This window comes from Salminus brasiliensis, chromosome 6 (assembly GCF_030463535.1).
Source record: "Salminus brasiliensis chromosome 6, fSalBra1.hap2, whole genome shotgun sequence".
In the NCBI taxonomy this organism is placed as follows: Eukaryota; Metazoa; Chordata; class Actinopteri; order Characiformes; family Bryconidae; genus Salminus; species Salminus brasiliensis.
Window position 1 is genome coordinate 21,721,553 of NC_132883.1, and position 20,489 is coordinate 21,742,041.

The 20,489-nt window shown below is 39.1% G+C and overlaps 1 protein-coding gene across 1 annotated transcript; it reads left to right on the top strand.

Annotated features, from left to right (window-relative positions):
- The first annotated feature begins 1,966 nt into the window (after positions 1-1,966).
- Positions 1,967-19,607, top strand: LOC140557525 (uncharacterized). Its single transcript, XM_072682011.1, has 19 exons — positions 1,967-2,041; positions 3,974-3,999; positions 4,099-4,133; positions 6,834-6,871; positions 7,776-7,869; positions 9,228-9,313; positions 9,406-9,466; positions 10,446-10,526; positions 10,802-10,830; positions 11,537-11,582; positions 12,599-12,665; positions 13,757-13,787; positions 13,904-13,937; positions 15,206-15,311; positions 15,732-15,763; positions 15,873-15,898; positions 16,343-16,426; positions 16,762-16,920; positions 19,032-19,607. The coding sequence occupies exons 1-19, from the start codon at positions 2,033-2,035 to the stop codon at positions 19,146-19,148; spliced, it is 1,161 nt and encodes a 386-aa protein (XP_072538112.1). The 5' UTR covers positions 1,967-2,032; the 3' UTR covers positions 19,149-19,607.
- The last annotated feature ends 882 nt before the right edge of the window (positions 19,608-20,489 follow it).

Sequence of the window (20,489 nt, forward strand, 5' to 3'; positions counted from 1 at the left end):
GTTGGCTGTATCAAAAGCCACAATAAGAATTAATACAGATTAACTAGCATTCTGAGGAGGGGTCAATGTAGTCTTCTCTAGGAGTGGTTTGATACCAGCTGTTTTGAGACTCTGAGAGTGCATTCCTTGAAGTAGTGACTGATTAAGAATACCAAGAACATTCCTTGACATCAAATACAGTACTTTTTTGAAACATTTTGGGTAGAGGATCAGGCTGGCAACTGCTGAGAGTTCTTAATAGGCTGTGTGAATAAGTGGGAATGTGGAGTTGATAAGGGTGCAACAGTACATGTATTCGTACTGAATTGGCATGGCACGGGGATCATGGTTTGGTGCATGCAGTCGCACAGAGGATACACGGTACACACCATTAAATAAGGTAATGTCACAAGCCTACGAGCCACAGGGGAACCTTAAACTGTAAATGCAGATTAATGCTCCTGCGTCAAGCCAATGCAGAGTGGCCTTAGTCATTGTGAGCGTTTATACTTAAGTGCATCTCTCTGCAATTACACCGCCAAAACACTAGTCTGACGATGGGGTTCTACGCAACGGGATCTACTTCTTCAGCCTACTACTAAAGGATGGCGACTGAAACTGAGAGGAAAGAAAACGTAGGAGGAGACATGGACTAAGAGACAAGGACGAGAGAATGCAGGTGGATTAGATGATTTTATTTGCTATCTGCAACCAATAATATATCACATTGTATGCACAGTCCATGATCCATGTTCGTCCAACTAAATTGAAGTGTGGCAGCAAAAGAGGAAATATAATGCTATATGCCACAACATGCATATGGCGTAGATTCGAAGCAGAAGCATAAACTGGCCTTAAGCCATCGGATTTGCCTGGTATTGTGGAAACTGTAGTGGTTTAGAAGTATTGCTATTCTAACTGTAGTCTTGTTTGCCCCCCCCCTCCCCTGCCCCTCTTCCTTTTCACTCATCTCTCTTCCTCTCTTTGCTGTGTGTAGAGACAGTGACTTGTACACATCTCTCTGTACTAACCTATTTCGAAAGTCTCTCAATAATATCTTTTGCTAGCTTAGCTTTTAACTCATGAAATCAAGGTGGACTGGACGAGGACAATTGCATGACGTTGCATGACGTGCGTTGGAACGGAAACACATTGGACATGCTAACATGTTTACCTTACTGCTTGATTAACACACTACAGGCTGTACCGTAACTACATTGGAGGGACTATACGACACTAGATGGAACAGACTATAACTTGCACAACTTGTCTGTTCAAATAGTGAGTGTGTTTCTGAGTGAGCAAATAACTATGTGAATGACTGTGTGTTTATACGTTAATAAGTGTTAATATGTTTCTGAATAAGTGAATAATTAAATCATGGAATGTAAATCAGTATGTGAGTGAGTGTGTTAATGAGTGATTAAGAGGATAATTATATTCATGTTTTTTTGGTATTCAGTTTTAGCACTGTGCTGGACATGGCAGAGGATTCAAATATCAACTTTACTGTCACACAGGCAGGACCACAGTTCTTCCCCTTACAAAAAAGTCTACAGTTTATAAGGCAGCTTTTGATGTTTCTCTGGAACACGTCCTCAATTACCTGCATTAATTTCACCACTTATAGAGTCCCAGTAGCGCTGCCTTTGCTCAGGACACCTCTGTAGTATCCTAAGGTAAGCTACTTGTCCTGATGTACAGTAGTAATTTGATTGGACAGATGGGTGGAAATGGGGGCTGGTTCTGCACCTTGCTCTGCTGCTGTGTTGTAATCTGTGGTCTTCACCTCTGAAGAACTAGACACAACTAGCAGCGCCAGTGTGACCATGAGGGCCATGAAACAAAAAGCCTTCTGTCTCTTGCTCGTTTCTAGCGATAACCGACCTGGCACGCAAACGACACCTCACAGCCGCCATGCAAATAGGCGAGCCATGGGAAAGAGCTCACTTCTGTCACACACTCCCACCACACACTCTCCCGTCATACCCTCCTGTGTGTGTATTTGCATCCGAGCCTCGCAGCAGCAGTTCCTGATGAGCTGAAGAGGACCATGACCATGGTAATGTACAGTTCTTTATTTTTACTCTCTGTCTGTAGAATCAAATGAATATAGTGGATGTAAATGTTGAAATGGTGTGAGGTTTAATGTGGGCTACATGTATAGCTGTCTCAACTCATCTGTAGTTCTTGATCCTCTAACAAATCTGGACCCAGTTTTTCCAAAGGCATCTAAGTACTATGATAACTCATAAAAATAGTGTTCAGAGTGATGCTCACTCTACCATCATAGAAGCATCTTTGTGCCTAGGTGCTTTTTTTGTGGAAACCCACCCCTGGTTTGTTAAATCTCACTTCACTGACCCCCTAATTTATGACCACTGTTGTGTTATATGAGTATTCAGAGTGCTGTTTGGTCTAGAAAGTGCCTTTAGGAGTCTTCCTATTCACTGAGAACTACACAACAATTCACCCTTTTTTAAACCTGTTTTTAGTAAGGACACCTAATCCCTCCTAATCTGACCAAGCAGGAAAGTTCAAGTGCAAACACTTCCCTTTCATTAAAAATCTGATAGGCGTCAGAGGGGCTCCACAGTTATATGTTAGCGCCTTGTCTTTGTCATTTCTGCTTTATGGATGTGTTCTTTCAGATTCACCTCTCATTCATACGTGTACATGTTCCTCAAAAAAGGTCTAAATATATGAAGTTTAATGGATCACTTCTTCTTTGCGATAGCCTAAATACTGTGGGTGTTGGGTACTTGTGGGAGTAGCTGTGGCTACTGTGGGACAAGGCAGTATGGGTTAACAGAATGGCTTGATTGATGGCCGAGAGCGCATTGTGTGTATCCAGGTTGTTCGGCCAGTCTTGGGACAGAAGCACAATGCTGCAGGCTGTTGCATAAGGCCTTGCATGATAAGGTGCCTGACTTCACCAGAATGAAGTAGTTAATTATATACAGACAGATGCTCCATTCCCCAGTATCTGTTCCGTTTTTCCTGCTCCGTCCGACTTTGCATAATCTCTGACCTCTCGTACCAGGAAGTGTTGCTATGAGAATGAGCCTGGTTGAAAAATATGTCTAAGTTCTTCTGAAGTCATGCACTGAGTTCATGCTCAGTGTTTTCTGGAATGCTGTGGTCTGTACCTAACAAAAGTGGTCCAAGACAGGACAACCACTGAACCATGGAGGCCCCACCTCACTAGCATCTAGGTGCCAGGTACTACAGGACGCCTTCCGAGGTCTTGTAAAGTCCATGCCTCGAATGGTCAGATGGCGGCGCGAGGGGAACCTACACAGTATTAGTCAGATGGTGCTAATGTTAGGGCTGATCGGTGTACAGTGTAATGAAAGGGATAGAGGTGCTGAGTTGCAGATTGAGTTGCACAATGTTGTTGAAATTGGCTTATTGTCACTGTAATACACACCTGTCAGTGGTCGAACTTTTTAAAACTCATTTTTGCATTTTTTTTTGTCTGCCCTGAAATGTATTTGTCAGTCAAATCAAGAGTGTTTTGCACAGGGGTTTATATTTAGCAAATTAAAATGCACAGGAAGGAAACGTGTTGGACTGCTCAACAGGTTGGTCAAGAATGTCCATATCTCACTGGCTTTCTATAGTTAGAAAAGAGAGACATGTGAAGACATGGGAAGGTGTGTATTTGTGTAAAATCCTGCTCTACTGTGTCAGTCCTTCTTTCTGCAGTGTTCTGTATTCTGTATTTTAAATTGTCCCGAACTGCACAGTGTATTTTTCAGAGGGAGCTCAAAATGGGATCGGATGCTTTACTCTCGAATCTCTTTACATGAAAACTCCACTGACTTTATTAGTGTCCAGTTTATACAGTTATGATATCCATTGATGTAATCAGAAAAAGTGTGTCATGTGTGTGAAAAGTGTGTGATTGTGTGTAATGTAACCTTATGCATGTGTGGCTACAAAATGCGCAGGGATTCCATTTTGTTCACATGAAGCTTGTGGTCTTTTTCAGAGTTTCTTTGAGAAGCTGAAAAACCGGTAAGTAGTGGAAGAGCATTGCACTTTGCCTTCTGACACAATGCAGTCCACCCCCTTTCTGTACATTATTCTTATTCTTCACTTTCTGATCTTGTACAGACACTGTGGACCTCCTGCTCCACCCAAGAGAATAGGTACATTCTTTAGTCATTCAATAATCTAATGCACAAGGTGTGTTTTTCTTTGTATGAATTCCTTGAAGAGATCAGAACTACTGTATTTCTGCTGCAGATGAGAGAATACACCAATAATCCATAACATTAGGGATAGGGGGTGGGATATATAAGGCAGCAAATGAGCAGTCAGTTCTTGAAGGTGATGCGTTAAATGCGGGTAAAATTGGCAAGCACAAAAATCTGAGTCACTTTGACAAAGTGTGATGGCTAGACCACCGGGTCAGATCATCTCAGTGTTTTCTGGAATGCTGTGGTCTGTACCTAACAAACGTGGTCCAAGACAGGACAACCACTGAACCATGGAGGCCCCACCTCACTAACATCTAGGTGCCAGGTACTACAGGACGCCTTCCGAGGTCTTGTAAAGTCCATGCCTCGACTGGTCAGATGGCGGCGCGAGGGGGACCTACACAGTATTAGTCAGATGGTGCTAATGTTAGGGCTGATCGGTGTACAGTGTAATGAAAGGGATAGAGGTGCTGAGTTGCAGATTGAGTTGCACAATGTTGTTGAAATTGGTTTATTGTCACTGTAATACACACCTGTCAGTGGTCGAACTTTTTAAAACTCATTTTTGCATTTTTTTTGTCTGCCCTGAAATGTATTTGTCAGTCAAATCAAGAGTGTTTTGCACAGGGGTTTATATTTAGCAAATTAAAATGCACAGGAAGGAAACGTGTTGGACTGCTCAACAGGTTGGTCAAGAATGTCCATATCTCACTGGCTTTCTATAGTTAGAAAAGAGAGACATGCGAAGGTGTGTCTTCAGCTCTGCTTGTTTTCTGCATCAATGGCAGAAAATAGAGGAGTAAAATTTATGTGCAGAAATAAATGACTTCACTGTTAGTTAGGACGGATGAATCACGTCCAAGAATGAAGCAAGTCTTATTTATCATTAGTTAGTTAACATCAGCAGTCTTAGTCTTGTTTTACCAGTTTCCTATTTTTACATCCCTCCTGTTACATATATCATCCACCACTGAAATGAAGTGGAGGCCACGTAAACACAGGCTCGCCCTATTTTTCAAGTAGGCCTATCTGTGCTCTCAGTGCTTTCAAGGTGGCCGAATGGCCTGACAAGGAGAGAGAAATGTAGCCATTCGTTCATCTCAAGTGTTAGGAGTTTTAAGCATTAGAGTCCTGTAAAATAATTTGATTTAAGCTGGATTTGAAACGAGTGGGTGCCATGTAAGAAGACTTCATGCACCACAATTGTAAACTTTTAGTCTTTTAGTCCAATGTATAAGTCCTGCTTAAATGTAGGATTTTTTTAATTAGGCTTTTTATACACCATATCCTTGCTGTCAGACTTTATATCCCCTTTTCTGTTTGTTTTCACATCATTCCATTCTGTCCAGGTTATTGCATTAATAAGCACCCTGGACAAAAAAGAAGTCACTTTGCGGTGCTAGTCACTTCAGGGTCCTGCAGATGGCATGGCACAAGGATGATGGGATTATATATACCTGCGGGGTGTGCAACGGGATTCATAGATTGAGAAGAGGTGGTACACTACAGTGAATGTCTTGTTCTATGTGTGGAAAATGGGTCTGAAATTGTTTGCCACTGCTGGTAGACCCGTATGACCGTATGCTTCCATACTCCTGCTTTGCACTATAGCCTTTGGCACGCCCAAATGAAATTCCTCCTTTTTGCCAATCATTAACATCTGCTTTGTGACCCATTTCCCACCGCCGAACGAGGCATTCACTGCACTGCATTCTTCTCAGTCCCTAATCTTTGAATCCCATCGCACACCCTGCAGGTATTTATAGTGTGAGCATCATTGTGCAACGCCATCTGCAGCAGCCTGAAAATAATACCACCTTAAACATGCAAGGTGACAATTTGCTGGTCTGGGAAGCTGGGAAGTGTATTAGCTCATTAGCAATGGACCAGTAGAAATGGTCCAGTGTTACTTGGAATAATGTTTTACATAAATGTATATATTCTTGTGTTATTAGACATTTTTATGTCTTAGAATTACACACACGGTTGCTGTTCATTTAATTCTGATAAATAAGCACTATTACAGAGACACAAAGGTTTGTAATGACAGTGACTATATTACACAGTGCTGGAACATACACTATATGGACAAAAGTATTGGGACACCTGCTTATTCATTGTTTCTTCTGAAATCGATTTCATTAAAAAAAAGAATTAGTTTTAATTTTGTTGGAGTAACTGCCAACACCATCCAGGGAAGGCATTCTACTAGTTTTTCAAAGCACTGCTGTGAGGATTTGATTGCATTCAGTGACAAGAGCGTTAGTGAGAGCGTTGGATCAACACTGCATCAGATTCAAGACTGTACAAACTAGCTACGGGTATTTTCTGAGTAAACAGCAAAGCAGTTTTTGCCATAAATGTAAATGTAAATGCTCCAGAGAGTCCTATTTTATTGCCAATACTGTGTGTGTGTGTGTGTGTGTATGTGTGTGTATTTGGACATCAGTGTCAGCAGTGGGTGCAACTTAAAGTAGCTGAATGCATTCATTGGAAGGTGTGTCCACAAATATTTGGACATATGGTGTATTCAATTAAAATTTTGTGTCATTATACTAATACAGGGTTGTACAGTACAATGAAACTGTCTGTATAATGTATGTATCTGGATTACCGTGATGCTTCGCTCACTCTTTGTTCATGTTTTAGATAACAGCGTTGCATACGGCTGGTCTGAGGATGAATTCGTAAGTGTAGTGGTTGCACAGTAAAATTCACTGTGATCACTCTTCTTCTCTCTTCACACTCTTCACATTTACATATGTAGCAGTCATATGCCATATGTTAGAATAATTTGCCATGTATCCTTGAGACCACTTGCACAGCACTGTGTACAAAACAGAATGCTAGTAGAGTCACATAGATCACCATACTGGTTGCAATGCATTCCTGGGACAAATAGACTGAAGCTTAACGATCCAAAAATGACAATGCTGGTAATATGTTATGATAATGATTATAGAAGGCAATTTATAGTGTGTTATTGGGATCATACGACCTCACCCTGCAGTCTTCATCTGTTAGGTTAATCGATATTGTCATTGAAAATGTAGAAAATGTTAATTTAGCAATCATGCAATTATTTTGATGATCCTCTACATACTATTTACAGAGGCTTAACTTGTTACCAAACTGTCTGATGATTGGGTTTAGGTTTACTGGAGTAATTTTCAAGACATTTACACTGAAAAACGTTGTAGATCAGTAGATCAGAATATGAAATTTGGCCAGAGTCTGGGTGCACAATAGGTAGCTATGTGGAAAGGAAAGGGAATCTCACTTCTTGTTCGTGACGAAAGACATTCAGTGCCACCACCTCTCACTTCCCTCCCAAAATCTTTGAATGACGTGATTTATAAGTAGTTCCTTTGCTACTGCAAAGTTTCTTTTACATCCCAACCTAAATGCTCTCGTCCTCATCAGCGGTTGCTCTTATGTATACAAAGACTATACTAGCAGAACCAGTGTGGACATACAGAGCCAGTCCCTACTACAATCCCTACTGAGAAATCCGGCCTTAATCCGTAACTGAGAAACTGACACATACGGTCATAACTATGGTCATGGATGGGTTTGTATGTTTGCATGCAGGGTGAAGAAGAAGGTGATACGTATGAGGCTCCCCCCTGTGAGCGTCCAACCATCAAAGTCCAACGTCAGCCTGTGGAGGAGAATGTCTACCTCGGTACATGAACCTCTCTGACCTCTTTAACCTCCACAGACTTTACGCAGCCTTGAAACTATTTCGGATATCTTGCAGGAGTGGGTGGAGTAGCCTAAACCCACACATGTAAAAGTGTTGTTACTTACTACGCTTTCACGTTTCATGGTGGAACACTAGCTATGTAGTTCCTCCCTCAACACTTCTGTGGTGACAAGGAATGACAAAGTTGACTTTAAATAGAATAATGAGGTAAAAGTGTACTGGCCAAAAACTCGAGCTTGAGTAGGAACACAGGGTTCTTTGAGCAATGCCACAGAGGAACCTCTTCTGGTGTGAACCTTCTTCGTCTAAAAGCTGTGTGTGACTGTGGAGAATGCAAAAAAGTTGCACTTATTAAACTAATATTTTTAAACACTTTAAAACACCGAGAATGACTATAAAAGACACCATTAGTGCTTCTTACTATTTATATTCAACAATTTTATAAAACTGTCAAGTGTTAGCCTGCCTAGCTAACCTAGCTACATTAGCTATCCAACGCAGCTGTTTAGCTTGTTAGCTAAGGTAGCTAGCTAGCATTAGCTTTAGCAACTGAGACGACGTAGCTAGCTAGCACGATCCCCATCATTTACTTAAAAAAAATACTTCTGTCTACCATGAGAGACAAGTCGAGTTAGCTAATTACTCTGTAGGTTGCCACTGTAACCAAGACTGGAGGAAAATATATGGGAAAATATATGCTCATTGATTCAATGAACAAATCATTTACATTTACATTTGTGGCATTTAGCTGACACTCTTATCCAGAGCGACTTACAAGGTTACTCATATTACAGATGTGGGCCAATGTAGGGTTAGGAGTCTTGCCCAAGGACTCTTATTGGTGTAGCGCAACATAGTGACCTGGAGCGGGAATTGAACCTCAGGCTTCCGCATGGTGTGGTAGCTCACTGGCAGGTAGTGGTGTTATCTGTTGCGCCACATCAACCACCAAATCATGTCCTGCACGTTTCTGCCTAAGCGTGCAGCCGCTTACTCCAAAGAACACGACGCACGTTTAATACATGTTCATATAGCACGAACTAGACATTTGTTAATAAGCACAAAAGCAGAAGTAATGCGGATAATGAATTAATTGAATGCCTGAAGTGCAGGTGAATTCAGGTGAATCAACTCCGAAAAACTACACCATCAAAAAGTTCCCCTGAACTCCAGCTGTAGTTTAAATTAGAGAATAAACTCAAACAATCTAGCTAACCCCTTCCCACATTTTTGTCTAACTCCAGATTGTCTAACTCCAGCAGGTATTCCTGTCAGGTATTCCAGCAGATGAATGAATGAATGAATGAATCATTGCCTGGTTGTTTTTCTGTGTATAGGCTATCCTGAGAGAACCCCTCATCCTGTTATTCCCCAAAGACAGGCAGCGCCGCCCCCACGGCCAGCCAAGATGACACCAAAAATGGTAAAGCTACGTGTCATATTATGTCTATAATGCAAGTATTGAATGTACAGAAATAATAACAAGATCGAGAGTAATGCATTATTTTTATTTAGAGACCACCCGAGCCACCACCTGACCAAGAGGAGTTCTACATTGACCCTAACAACAGAAAATGTGAGTGCATGAGTGCCCACTTCATCCTACAAATGACAAGAATTGCTATCCACTTTGCAAGGCTAATTAAGCAGTAGGACACTTCTTGCTTGATTCAGTGCTAGTATTCATAATAATAATTATTATGTTACAAATGAAGATTTAGTGAAATGTTCAACTTTAAAGCTGTCACATGTTTGCAAAAGGTGTTGGAATCACCATCAGTGAACCTTGTTCTAAAGGTTATTTAAAGTGCAGTAAGAATAACTATAACAATAAAAATTACACATAAATAAATAAACAAAAAGAAAAAGAAGCCATTGGAAATATGAGTCTCCATGAGTTCCGTGGCAATCCTTGACCTTCTGAGCCTTAAAACTTGAATAATTTTGCACTCCATTATGCAAACGTAATCATGTAATTATTCCTTTAATTACATAGCGAGTTACACAATTAATTAGTTATTTGTAATTTGACACACGTCTCAGTGGGTTTTCAATACCATATTCCTAACTTTCAGACTGATCAATTTCGTCAGATTGCCGTTTCCATTTAGCAAGTGCTTCTATGCCCAGAAGTGCTCAGTTGTCCACTAAGAGAATATCCATAGCTAGTAGTATGAATAGGCTTGAATAGAGTCCAAAGCCACGTTTAAGTTTTGTTGCACAATACAAAAGTTAATACTGATACCTTATCACAAAGATGCAAAATACCCAACAGCTAGATAGTGAGAGATTAGTGATCAATTAAGGGCTCTTTAAAAAAAAAAGGGTTTTTAGTCAGCAATTGAAGGAATAAAAGAAAATGCTTACTCGAAACAGCCTCCAAAGCACAGAGTAAGAGTGTCAGTAGGAAGCAGACGTATTGATGATGCTATGATATAGATTGAAAATATTAATATTTTATCAGAAGAAATCGAAGAGTGAATAGGGCCTCTGGTGGTTCAGTGTATGCAACATGCTAACTCTTTCATGTCTCTTTAATTTTTGTCTTATTAAAGTTCCTGAAATCAATCGTAAAGATAAGAAGGCGGCCCAGAGGAAGAGCCCTCCAGCAATACCAGCTCCTAACCATGAAGAAGGTTAATCTCTCTCTGTCCTCCTCTTCCGTCCCCTGAACCAGTACTACCCCCCCCCCACACACACACACCACCCCCATCAGCTTGCAATCGTTTTTCTTTCTGACTGTAGTCATTTCATTACTCTTGTAATCTTTCTGGCTGATGCTGGAGGTTTGGGTGTAGAGTCATGTTCAGGTATGGAAGTTCATCTTAGCATGATGACTTACCCTTATGCATGTTGGCAATGCTGAGCTAAAGCTTGTTCGTGTTCATGATCACTCAAATCTGTCTTTCAGATGTTTACCTGGACCCAAATGAAGGACAGGTGAGCATCACTGTTGAACCTTTCAAGCAGTACCATGGACATCAGGCCCAGACAGCTGATATCAATGTGGCCTGTTCAAAGGTTTGGGACACCTTGAGCACTGCAAAGGCTTAATTTTCTGTTGAAGACGTCTCAGTCCTTAATTACCGAATTAAGCCTGAGCAATGTCACCGGTTGTAATCAGGGACTGTCAGCTGAATCACATTTGCAAGATTTACAAATTCTGAATCTTCAAACCTTGTACTAACACTCAACAAACATAGGTTCTCTAAAAATCTGAAAATGAAAGTAAACAATAAGGTAAATAAGGTATAACGTGCAAAGTGGGTGGATGTGCAACTGAGCAGCAGATGCATATTATAATAATAATAAGTAATTTGGTTCAGTGAAAAGCCCTGTGTGTGTGTGTGTGTGTGTGTGGGGGGGGGGGGGGGTCGAGGTAGTCGACAGTCTTAACACAGTCCTGGTTGAGGGTCTGAATGGCTTGTGCAAAAAAACCTCCCTTGCTTTCAGGGAATGAAAGCACTTCCCTGATCGCAAAATACAGAGAAAATGCCTGAGATCCTTTACGATATTCCAGACCTTGGTCCAGCAGTAGCACACTGGACTAAACTAATGTGAAATATTATACTTATCAACCATGACTGCAGTTCCATCACCTAGCTGGTGCAGTATTTGTATTCATAGTGTGTTTCATTTATTTTAGAGTGGGAGAGACCCACCACCTGAGGTGTATGTGGAGCCAACACCAGGTAATTCTTTTTTTTAACTCTCTTCTATTTGACATATTTAGCTTTGTTTCATTGCCATTGTGGGTAGGGCCAATGTTCAGTGCAATTATGCATGGTAGTTGTAGTTGGTTACGCAGCTTTTTATTATGCAGTGTTAGACTATCAGGCATTTTCTTATTTTACTAAAAATACTTGCTTGGTGTCACTACAGATTTATGAGGGGGGGGGCTAAGTCTTTATTAGGGGGTCTGGAAGCATTCTCCCTGATAATCGATAAGCCTCCAAAATCTCTGTTGCTATGTTAAAGTATCTCCAAAATGTTCCTGTTCTCAACTTTGAATGGAAGTCAGTATCAAATAAGGGTTTATTACCTAATTCATTAATTAATTAAGGGATTTGTGGCATTTCTATTGGCCTGTTCATCCAACATTATTGACACAGGGTTTAGAGCAGCTACAGGGTTCAAACCATGGAGAAAACTTGACAAAAATGGAGATACATGTTTTTCATTGCACTGCAGCGATTATGGCTTTATGGTGTAGGTGGCACATAGTAGATTCGTCCCTTTCTGGTTAGTATTGGACACAGATCTGATATGACTTAAAAGGTACCCGTCAACTTCCCTTTTCTTTTAGACAAGCATCAAGTTTTAAAAGTTATTTAAATACAGACTATAGGACTATAGAAGTGTATCTGATTAGACCTGGTCCTTCAGCTCTTCTTTAGCTTTCTCTATGTCTCCTCACCTGTATGTAGCAACATGTTATTTTTTAATAAACTCACAAGAACTTTACAAGAGCTTGTGTAGTATTTTATTATTAAAATACCCCTCCTAAAACTGGCATAGTGATGTCCCTGTCTGGTATTGAGGACAACTTTTGAGACAAAGACAAGTTTGGTAAATTGTAAGCAGATAATAGACGTGTGTCTTTGAAATGCTTTGAAAGGTATGCCTGTGTAAAAAAGATCTTGACAATGCCTTTAACCGCTAAGCACAAACCATCTCTCATTTGATTGCATAATTCTTTCTGTTTTAGCACGGCCACCAATACCGCGTGGTGCTGTTCGCGTGGTCCTGCCACCTAACATGCCTCCTTCACCCATGTAAGTTTGTGTACGTATGACGTATGTGTGCGAGAGCAGGTGTTTTTATAATGCTATGCTTGTGCTTGTAGGGCTTTACTGAGATTATTCTATATTCAATTTTCCAAAACAGAAAATAGAAAAGGAATACAATGCTTTAACTTTAGAAAAGATCCAGTGTGTGTCTGTGTAGCCTACATGTATTTTATGCATGAGTTTAGAAATCACACGTCCATGTGGTGTCTCCTAAAGGCATTCATTTACAGATACTGTCAGGAAGTTGGGCAAGTTTTACAGTTTGACATTGGCATTCATCCAAATGTCTAGCTGGTTTACAAGCATGATCAGCCTGACCAAGCTAGACCATGTTGGTTGACCAGCATAAGCAGCACAATCAAGATGGTTGACCAGCATGACAAGCATAACTAAGCTGGTTGACCAGCACGAGCAGCAAAGACCAAGCTAGTCGAACAGCATCACGCTAAGTGATGGGGCTGTTGCTATCCACCAAAAAGAGAAGCAGGCCAATTCTACTCTCTCTCAGCTTTGGTCAGCTGTGGCGTCACCAGAGATTAAGGCTCGAAAAATCATGCAGATACAGAAACAGGCTTCCCTGCTAATTGCATGTGAGCAAAGCAGTGACTGTTTTGGTAAATTCCTTAGTTTCCAGTTTTAAATGCTGCTGATTTTGATGTTGTGGAGCAACGGTGGAAAAATGGAGAATTCAGCATCGCTTATGTGAGCTTATGTGAGCTTAATTATACAACAATAAGTGATGGCTCAGCGGTTAGAGCACCAGGCTTATTGATGACAGGGTTGTGGGTTCGATACCTGGGCTGGGCAAGCTGCCACTGTCAGACACTTGAGTAAGGCCCTTCACCCTCTCTCCTCCCCGGGTGCTGCAGCAATGGGCTTACTGTCACTGTGTGTGTTTGATCGCTAGTGAGTATGTGTTTGTTTGCTCTGCTCTTACACATCTGACTTACCTCATGAATGGCTGGTGTGTCAGGTGTGTAAGAGCGGATAAAAAACACACACACATGCGAAGGACAGGGACTGAGAATCACTAGACTAAGCTGTTTGAAAATGCTTTCTCTTTTTTTCCTTTCCAGTGTAAAACCACCTGTCCCTAGAGCCAAATCTGTAAATACTGCCTACACTCACAAACACACACTCACACACACATACACATACATACACATCCGTGTAGCCTCACACATCTGAATATTCAAAACAGTGCTTGTTTTGGTTTTCCTCAGAACAATCTTATTGCTGGTGACTTGGGGAAGGCAGGTCAGTCTGTTTATCTCTTGCAGTCTTATCTGTCGTATCTGTCATAACTGCTGGTTTTGGGTTTGGGGTTGCTTGAAGATTTTTACTATAACATTTTTACAATTTCCTCAGAAAAAAAGATTTTGCAAAGCTGTTATAATTGTAACAATTTACTTTTTCAAATTATGTGATGTAGTGAAAGTTTCCATTTTTTTATATTTTCTCTGTTGATCAAATTGTGGTGCCGAACATAATCTCCACACTAATTTTCAAATTAAATAAGTTTCATAAAACCTTAAATAAAATAAAATAAAATACAATTTAATTAAATTAAATAGACAAAAATATTAATTTAATTTAACATTTAAATTGGCATTTACCTTTTATTTCTTTACTTGTCCTTAAAACAAAATATACTACTTTCTCCACAACTCTCCCACAATCATATATTTTTTGTATATTTCTTCTGCAGTGTTGCGAAAATCACTGATACATCAATGATACATATATGTTATCTAATGATATACGTTTTGATCAAATGATTTGAAAAAACGATCCTAGGTTGAATCTCAGAGTGAACCAGACATGTGCTTCTCAATGGTTCATGTGGTAGAGTTCATGTGTCCTGAAAGTGTCTGATTTTACTGGCACATAATTGTGCTTGTTTGTATTTTTTGAAATATGTAAAACTTTCTCCCAGTAGAATTAGACATTTTTACTAAAACACATATTATACTTAAAACACATATTATAAAAAATGTGTTAATTAATGAATATATATATATATATACTTGCAATGATCTAATATTTAGCAAATAGCCAAGCTGTTGGTGTACAGAGCCTTAAAAAAAAAGAAGAAGACATTTTCACAATGTAAGAAAGAGGTGAAGTGACTAGTGAGTTTGGAGACTATCAGTAGCTGAGCAGGTAGAACCCAAAAGGAAACTGGAGAACAGCACAAAGAAACCTGCCCAAAATTCCAACACCTGAATTGCATTCATAAACTAGATCTGTGGGTTTTTTCACACTGGAAGGAATCTCTGTCACCAGAAAGTTTGAGACCCTCTGAATTAGACCATAGCCATCAAGTAGACTTGATAAGGACCTGACTCATGTGACCAGGGGTGGGTCGGCATCTTACACTGAGAGGCTTCATCTTCTAATATCCTCTGTTTCTCTACCCAGTTGGCTGTGTTTTTTTTTTTCATTCCATTTCACTGTTTTTAATCATATTTATTCATAATTGTAATTCCAGTTTCCTAAAGATGATCTTGGTGTCTTGATCACAGGTCCACCTCCAGACATATGGAGCCACAGCTTTCCTGTAAAAACGCCGCCACCCACGCCAAACAACAAACCTCCTCTACCCTTCGGGTTGAAAGAACCCAAACCCAGGTAAAACACAAACACACACCAGAGGGAGCCATGCTCAAGTGAATTTCAGCAGTATATATTACATTTTGATACTCAAGAATATGCTAAACAAATAGATCGAAACGGATGAGCGCAAAAAAGACAGCAATATCAAGTACCAAACTGGAGAAATGTACAAAAATACTTATGGAAAAGTAAATTAGTAGGAAAGTCCAATAGGTATTATATCACTTAACACACCTTCTAAACCTGGTAATTAGCTGAGGAGTTGAATCCATCCAGGACCAGAATGTATAAGAACTTATTTAATGTCTATACATATCAGAACTTAAATTTGCTAGATGTGCTATTTTGGTCTCCTTTGGTATATAATAATAATAATAATAATAATAATAATAACTACTACTGGTCTGATGCAAAAACCCTCTTTTTCTTTTTCAGTCCACCGCTTCCTCCTTCAGTGGAGAGTGCTGGTGAGATTACTTTTTTTTCTCTATTTGGTTTATCTGCCTTTCTGAAATGGCTTCTGAGCTGCAGTACATTCAGTAACCCGCATAATTCCAACACATCTCTCCCACACAGTGCCAATGATGCCACCTGGAGGACAGGTAAAAATCTGCTACTGAACAAAGGCTGCAGTGCCTTTGGGTTTTGTTCCAGCTCTGTTTTTACTAGCAAGAAAAGGCAATAGCTGTGGTTGGTGTAGCATTGTAGGCGACACTGCCTTTACTCAGGCAGACTAGGATTTGATTATGTGGACAATGAGAGTCCTTGGGCAAGACTCCTAGTGCTAGATTCACCTGCCTGTGGAAAATGATTCAAATGTGAGTGGCTCTTGATAAAGAGCATCTGCCAAGTGCCATCCATGTAAATGTAAATACATTTTGCTAGGATTCAGCACATTTCTCAGCACATTTATTTGAAAAAGTGCTTAAGTCACTTACATCATTTTAATTTTAATCATAATAATAAGAAGAAGTAGTTTAATTCCCTTGATTAGTAACTGTGTCCCAGACAGTGGTTAACTGTGATATGATATTTATGTGTCTCAGGAGGCAGGGCTGCACAGCCAAGAGTGGTTTGCTGGGATATGTGGCCGCAAGACAGCAGAAGACACCTTACTCAAAGTTAACAAGGTAAATTATCGCAGATATCATCTAATCTTGATGAAACTTGCCAAAACAGTTTTATGCTTATGTTTTTGTATGAATCACTGGGACTACACAAAAGTATAACACAGTATTGTATACCGTATTTTGATTATGTTTCTGTATTAATGTTGTATTTTCATTGATCTATTTAATACTGTACTGACAAACCTACTGCTATACCTATAGGATAACTACTGTTACACCTAGCATTCGTTTCAGGGACTGAAAAATTATGTATCTTTTAGTATTTCAAGTTAAACCTTGCTTTTGGGCACACTGTGGATATACTATGCATGCTCTTTGTCTGCTCTCCCTTTCAGGATGGATCCTTTTTGGTTAGATGCAGCACTGCTCAGAACGCACAGCAGCCTTACACTCTAGTTGTGCTGTTCAATCAGAGAGTCTACAACATCCCTGTACGCTTTCTCAAAGACTTAAACAGCTATGCCCTGGGCAAGGAGGGCAAGAAAAATGAAGAGGTACAGAGGTTTAAGGGAGAGAAGTATCACCTTCTTCTAAAAGATTTCACTTGGGTTATTGCCAGGCTTGTTTTTTTTTTTTTGTTTTTTTAGAAATCAGAACCACGTTACTACAATAGAAAGATGATTGACACAATTGATTGACATAAAGTTTTGCCTCTGTGCACCATCACAATGATTTGATGAAACAATGGATTAAAACAACATTCAAATAAGATAGAATGAAATATGCAGATGTTATGTGATCAGATATGATAAACAGAAAAATACAGTTAAATTAAATATAGGAATAACAACATATATATATACATATGGAATACACAATATTTTTCAGTCAGACACAGCAGTGCTGCTGGAGTGTGCTGCACAGTTTGTGTTGGGCATCCTCTAGTCCTTCATCCTGCGGTCCCAGGATGCTGCTGGCTGGATATGTCTGGTTGGTGGACTGTTCTTAGTCCAGCAGTGACACTGAGGTGTTTAAACACTCACACTGATCCACTTTTTACCAGCGTAACACACACACATTAACAGGCACCACCACACTGCTGTGACGGCAGTGATGAGAATGACCCCCCACCCATATATATATATATATATATATATATATATATATATATGCGCAGACTGTTTATAGTATAGAATTTCAGCACATACAGCAATACAAACAGTTGGATCATACATAAATATTTGGACAGTGACGCAAATTTTCAAAAATGGATTTGCAACAAAGCAATCAAGTAGGACTGAAGTGTAAAATCCTTTGCAGTCAATGACTGCCTGAAGTCTGAAATCATGAACATCACCAAATGCTGAGTTTCCTCCCTTGAGATGCTTTGCCAGCTCTTTTCTGCTTTTCAGTTGCTTCTTTCGGTCTTTCAGCCTTTCTGCTTGTTAACCTTTTTTTCTATCCAATTTAGTCCAATTTCCGATTGCCACCCACTAGTCAGGCTTCCTCTTATATCAAGCAATGTGCACTCAGTGTGTAAGGCTAGCATCTTTTTGAACTGCTGCTATTGCAACGTTATTGCACAGCTAAACACACTTGAAAGGGGGAGAACCCAAACTGCCAATTCCGATACATCAGCAAATAGATGCCTGCACTGGAGAGCAATGCGGGGAGGCCAAGTATGCTATCGGCCAATGGATTGATGTGGCATAGAGCTGGGCAATATGACAATAATTTTATTGTATTGCGATATCAATATGATTTTTTAAGCATATTGAGGATACTATTAGTGCTTAATAAACATTGATGCAGGTTTAATTACTAACAGTGTAATTACACTGGTTTAATTAGTTGAAGAGCAGCAGATGTGGAATAAAAATCACTGTATTCAGTATGTGGAGTATCTGAATAGTAGTTTTTAAGGATCTGTCACTAATGATGTTTTTAGTCTGTTATTACATGTATTGTGAGAAAAAATGTGTATATATATGCAAAAAACGTTGTGATCTAGTATTATTACCATATCGCCCAGCCCTAATGTGGCATCACTGGGATCTAACCTGCGTTCTCTCAATAACAGGATAGCCAATGTAGGGTTTGACTATATCACTGTGACACTCATTGTTACCAAGGGCATAAATTCAAGCATACAGCCTTGGAATCTTCCTATGATGATATTCTGGAGTGATGCTCTAAGGGCAGATTGATAACCCTTTCCCAGTAAAGGGTTATTTTACAGAATACAATGGAATTGTGTGCTTCCACCTTTGTGCATTAAGATTGGGGTAGGTTCTTTCCTGTGTCAGCATGGCAGTGCCTCGAATCAAGGTCTATAAGACCTGATCTGTGTCTAACACCTTTCGGATGATCTGAAACACCAACTGCGAGCAAGGCCTGACCGCCCAGCATCAGTGCATGACCTCCCTGATTCTCTGGCTGAATGAAAGGTCTTGTGAAATGCCTTCCCAGATGAGTAAAGGCTGTTACTGCAGCACTAAGGGGTCACTAACTTAACATTAATCCCCATAGTTTGGGAATGGAAACATATGGACATCCACATACATTTGGACATGCAGTATACATGATGAATGAGTAATTCATACTGTTGGTAGGTCTCACATGCTGCATTTTACTCAGCCCTTGTCTGTATCTCTTTCTCTCTCAGCTCTTCAGCAGTCTGCAGGAGATGATCTCTCATCATAAGGATAACCCCCTCCTACTGATTGACAGCAAGAGTCAGGCCAAACACACCACCTACCTCACACACCCTTCACTACCCTAACACATACAAACATATGTATATACAGTACACATATGTAGATGTATACTATCACGTATATAACGCTCTCTTCCACTCTCTCATTTCCCATACCCACACCACCACCAGCACCAACAACACACCACACTATATGTACACATACACACATTTACTGCTATTTACCCTCAAATTGTCACCATACAGAAATGTTTAATATATCTTTTCTTTTGAGTGTTTAGTGAATTTCAAATGCGATGTATAATGCATGTCATTGTTTTAATAAACTAAATGTTAACTAATTAATGCAGTGTGACCATGATTAGATTGTAAGTCACTATGGATAAGAGTGTCAGCCAAATACCATCAATGTAATGTAAATGTAAATATGTTTGTAGAGCCATGACAACTCAAAGAACCATTGTTTAATAACTGGATGCCTAAATGGTTTTCAGACTGGAGACAAAAAATTGTAGATGGTACTATATAGAAAACGTAATAGTGAAATGCAAGTTGTGTCCCAGTTTTGACATTCTGTGTTTATATAATAAATAAATAAATAAATAAATAAATAAATAAATAAATAAATGCATTATTATTATTATTTTTATTATTTTATTATGATTATGAGGAAGATGCAACTTGTTGTTAGGGTCATTATTAGTTATTGTAAAAACATTATAATATATTATTATGGCTTCATACATGCAGTGTTTATATACTATGTACTACTACTATTTGTTGTACTATATTTTAATGTAATTGCTATTTACTACAGTGGTGTTATATTTATATGTAGAATGTCTTCCTTAATATCTTTACTATGATTATTATTATTATTATTATTATTATTATTATTATTATTATTATGAGGAAGATGCAACTTGTTGTTAGGGTCATTATTAGTTATTGTAAAAACATTATAATATATTATTATGGCTTCACACATGCTGTGTTTATATACTATGTACTACTACTATTTGTTGTACTACATTTTAATGTAATTACTATTTACTACAGTAGTGTTATATTTATATGTAGAATGTCTTCCTTAATATCTTTACTATGATTATTATTATTATTATTATTATTATTATTATTATGAGGAAGATGCAACTTGTTGTTAGGGTCATTATTAGTTATTGTAAAAACATTATAATATATTATTATGGCTTCACACATGCTGTGTTTATATACTATGTACTACTACTATTTGTTGTACTACATTTTAATGTAATTACTATTTACTACAGTAGTGTTATATTTATATGTAGAATGTCTTCCTTAATATCTTTACTATGATTATTATTATTATTATTATTATTATTATTATTATTAATATTATGAGGAAGATGCAACTTGTTGTTA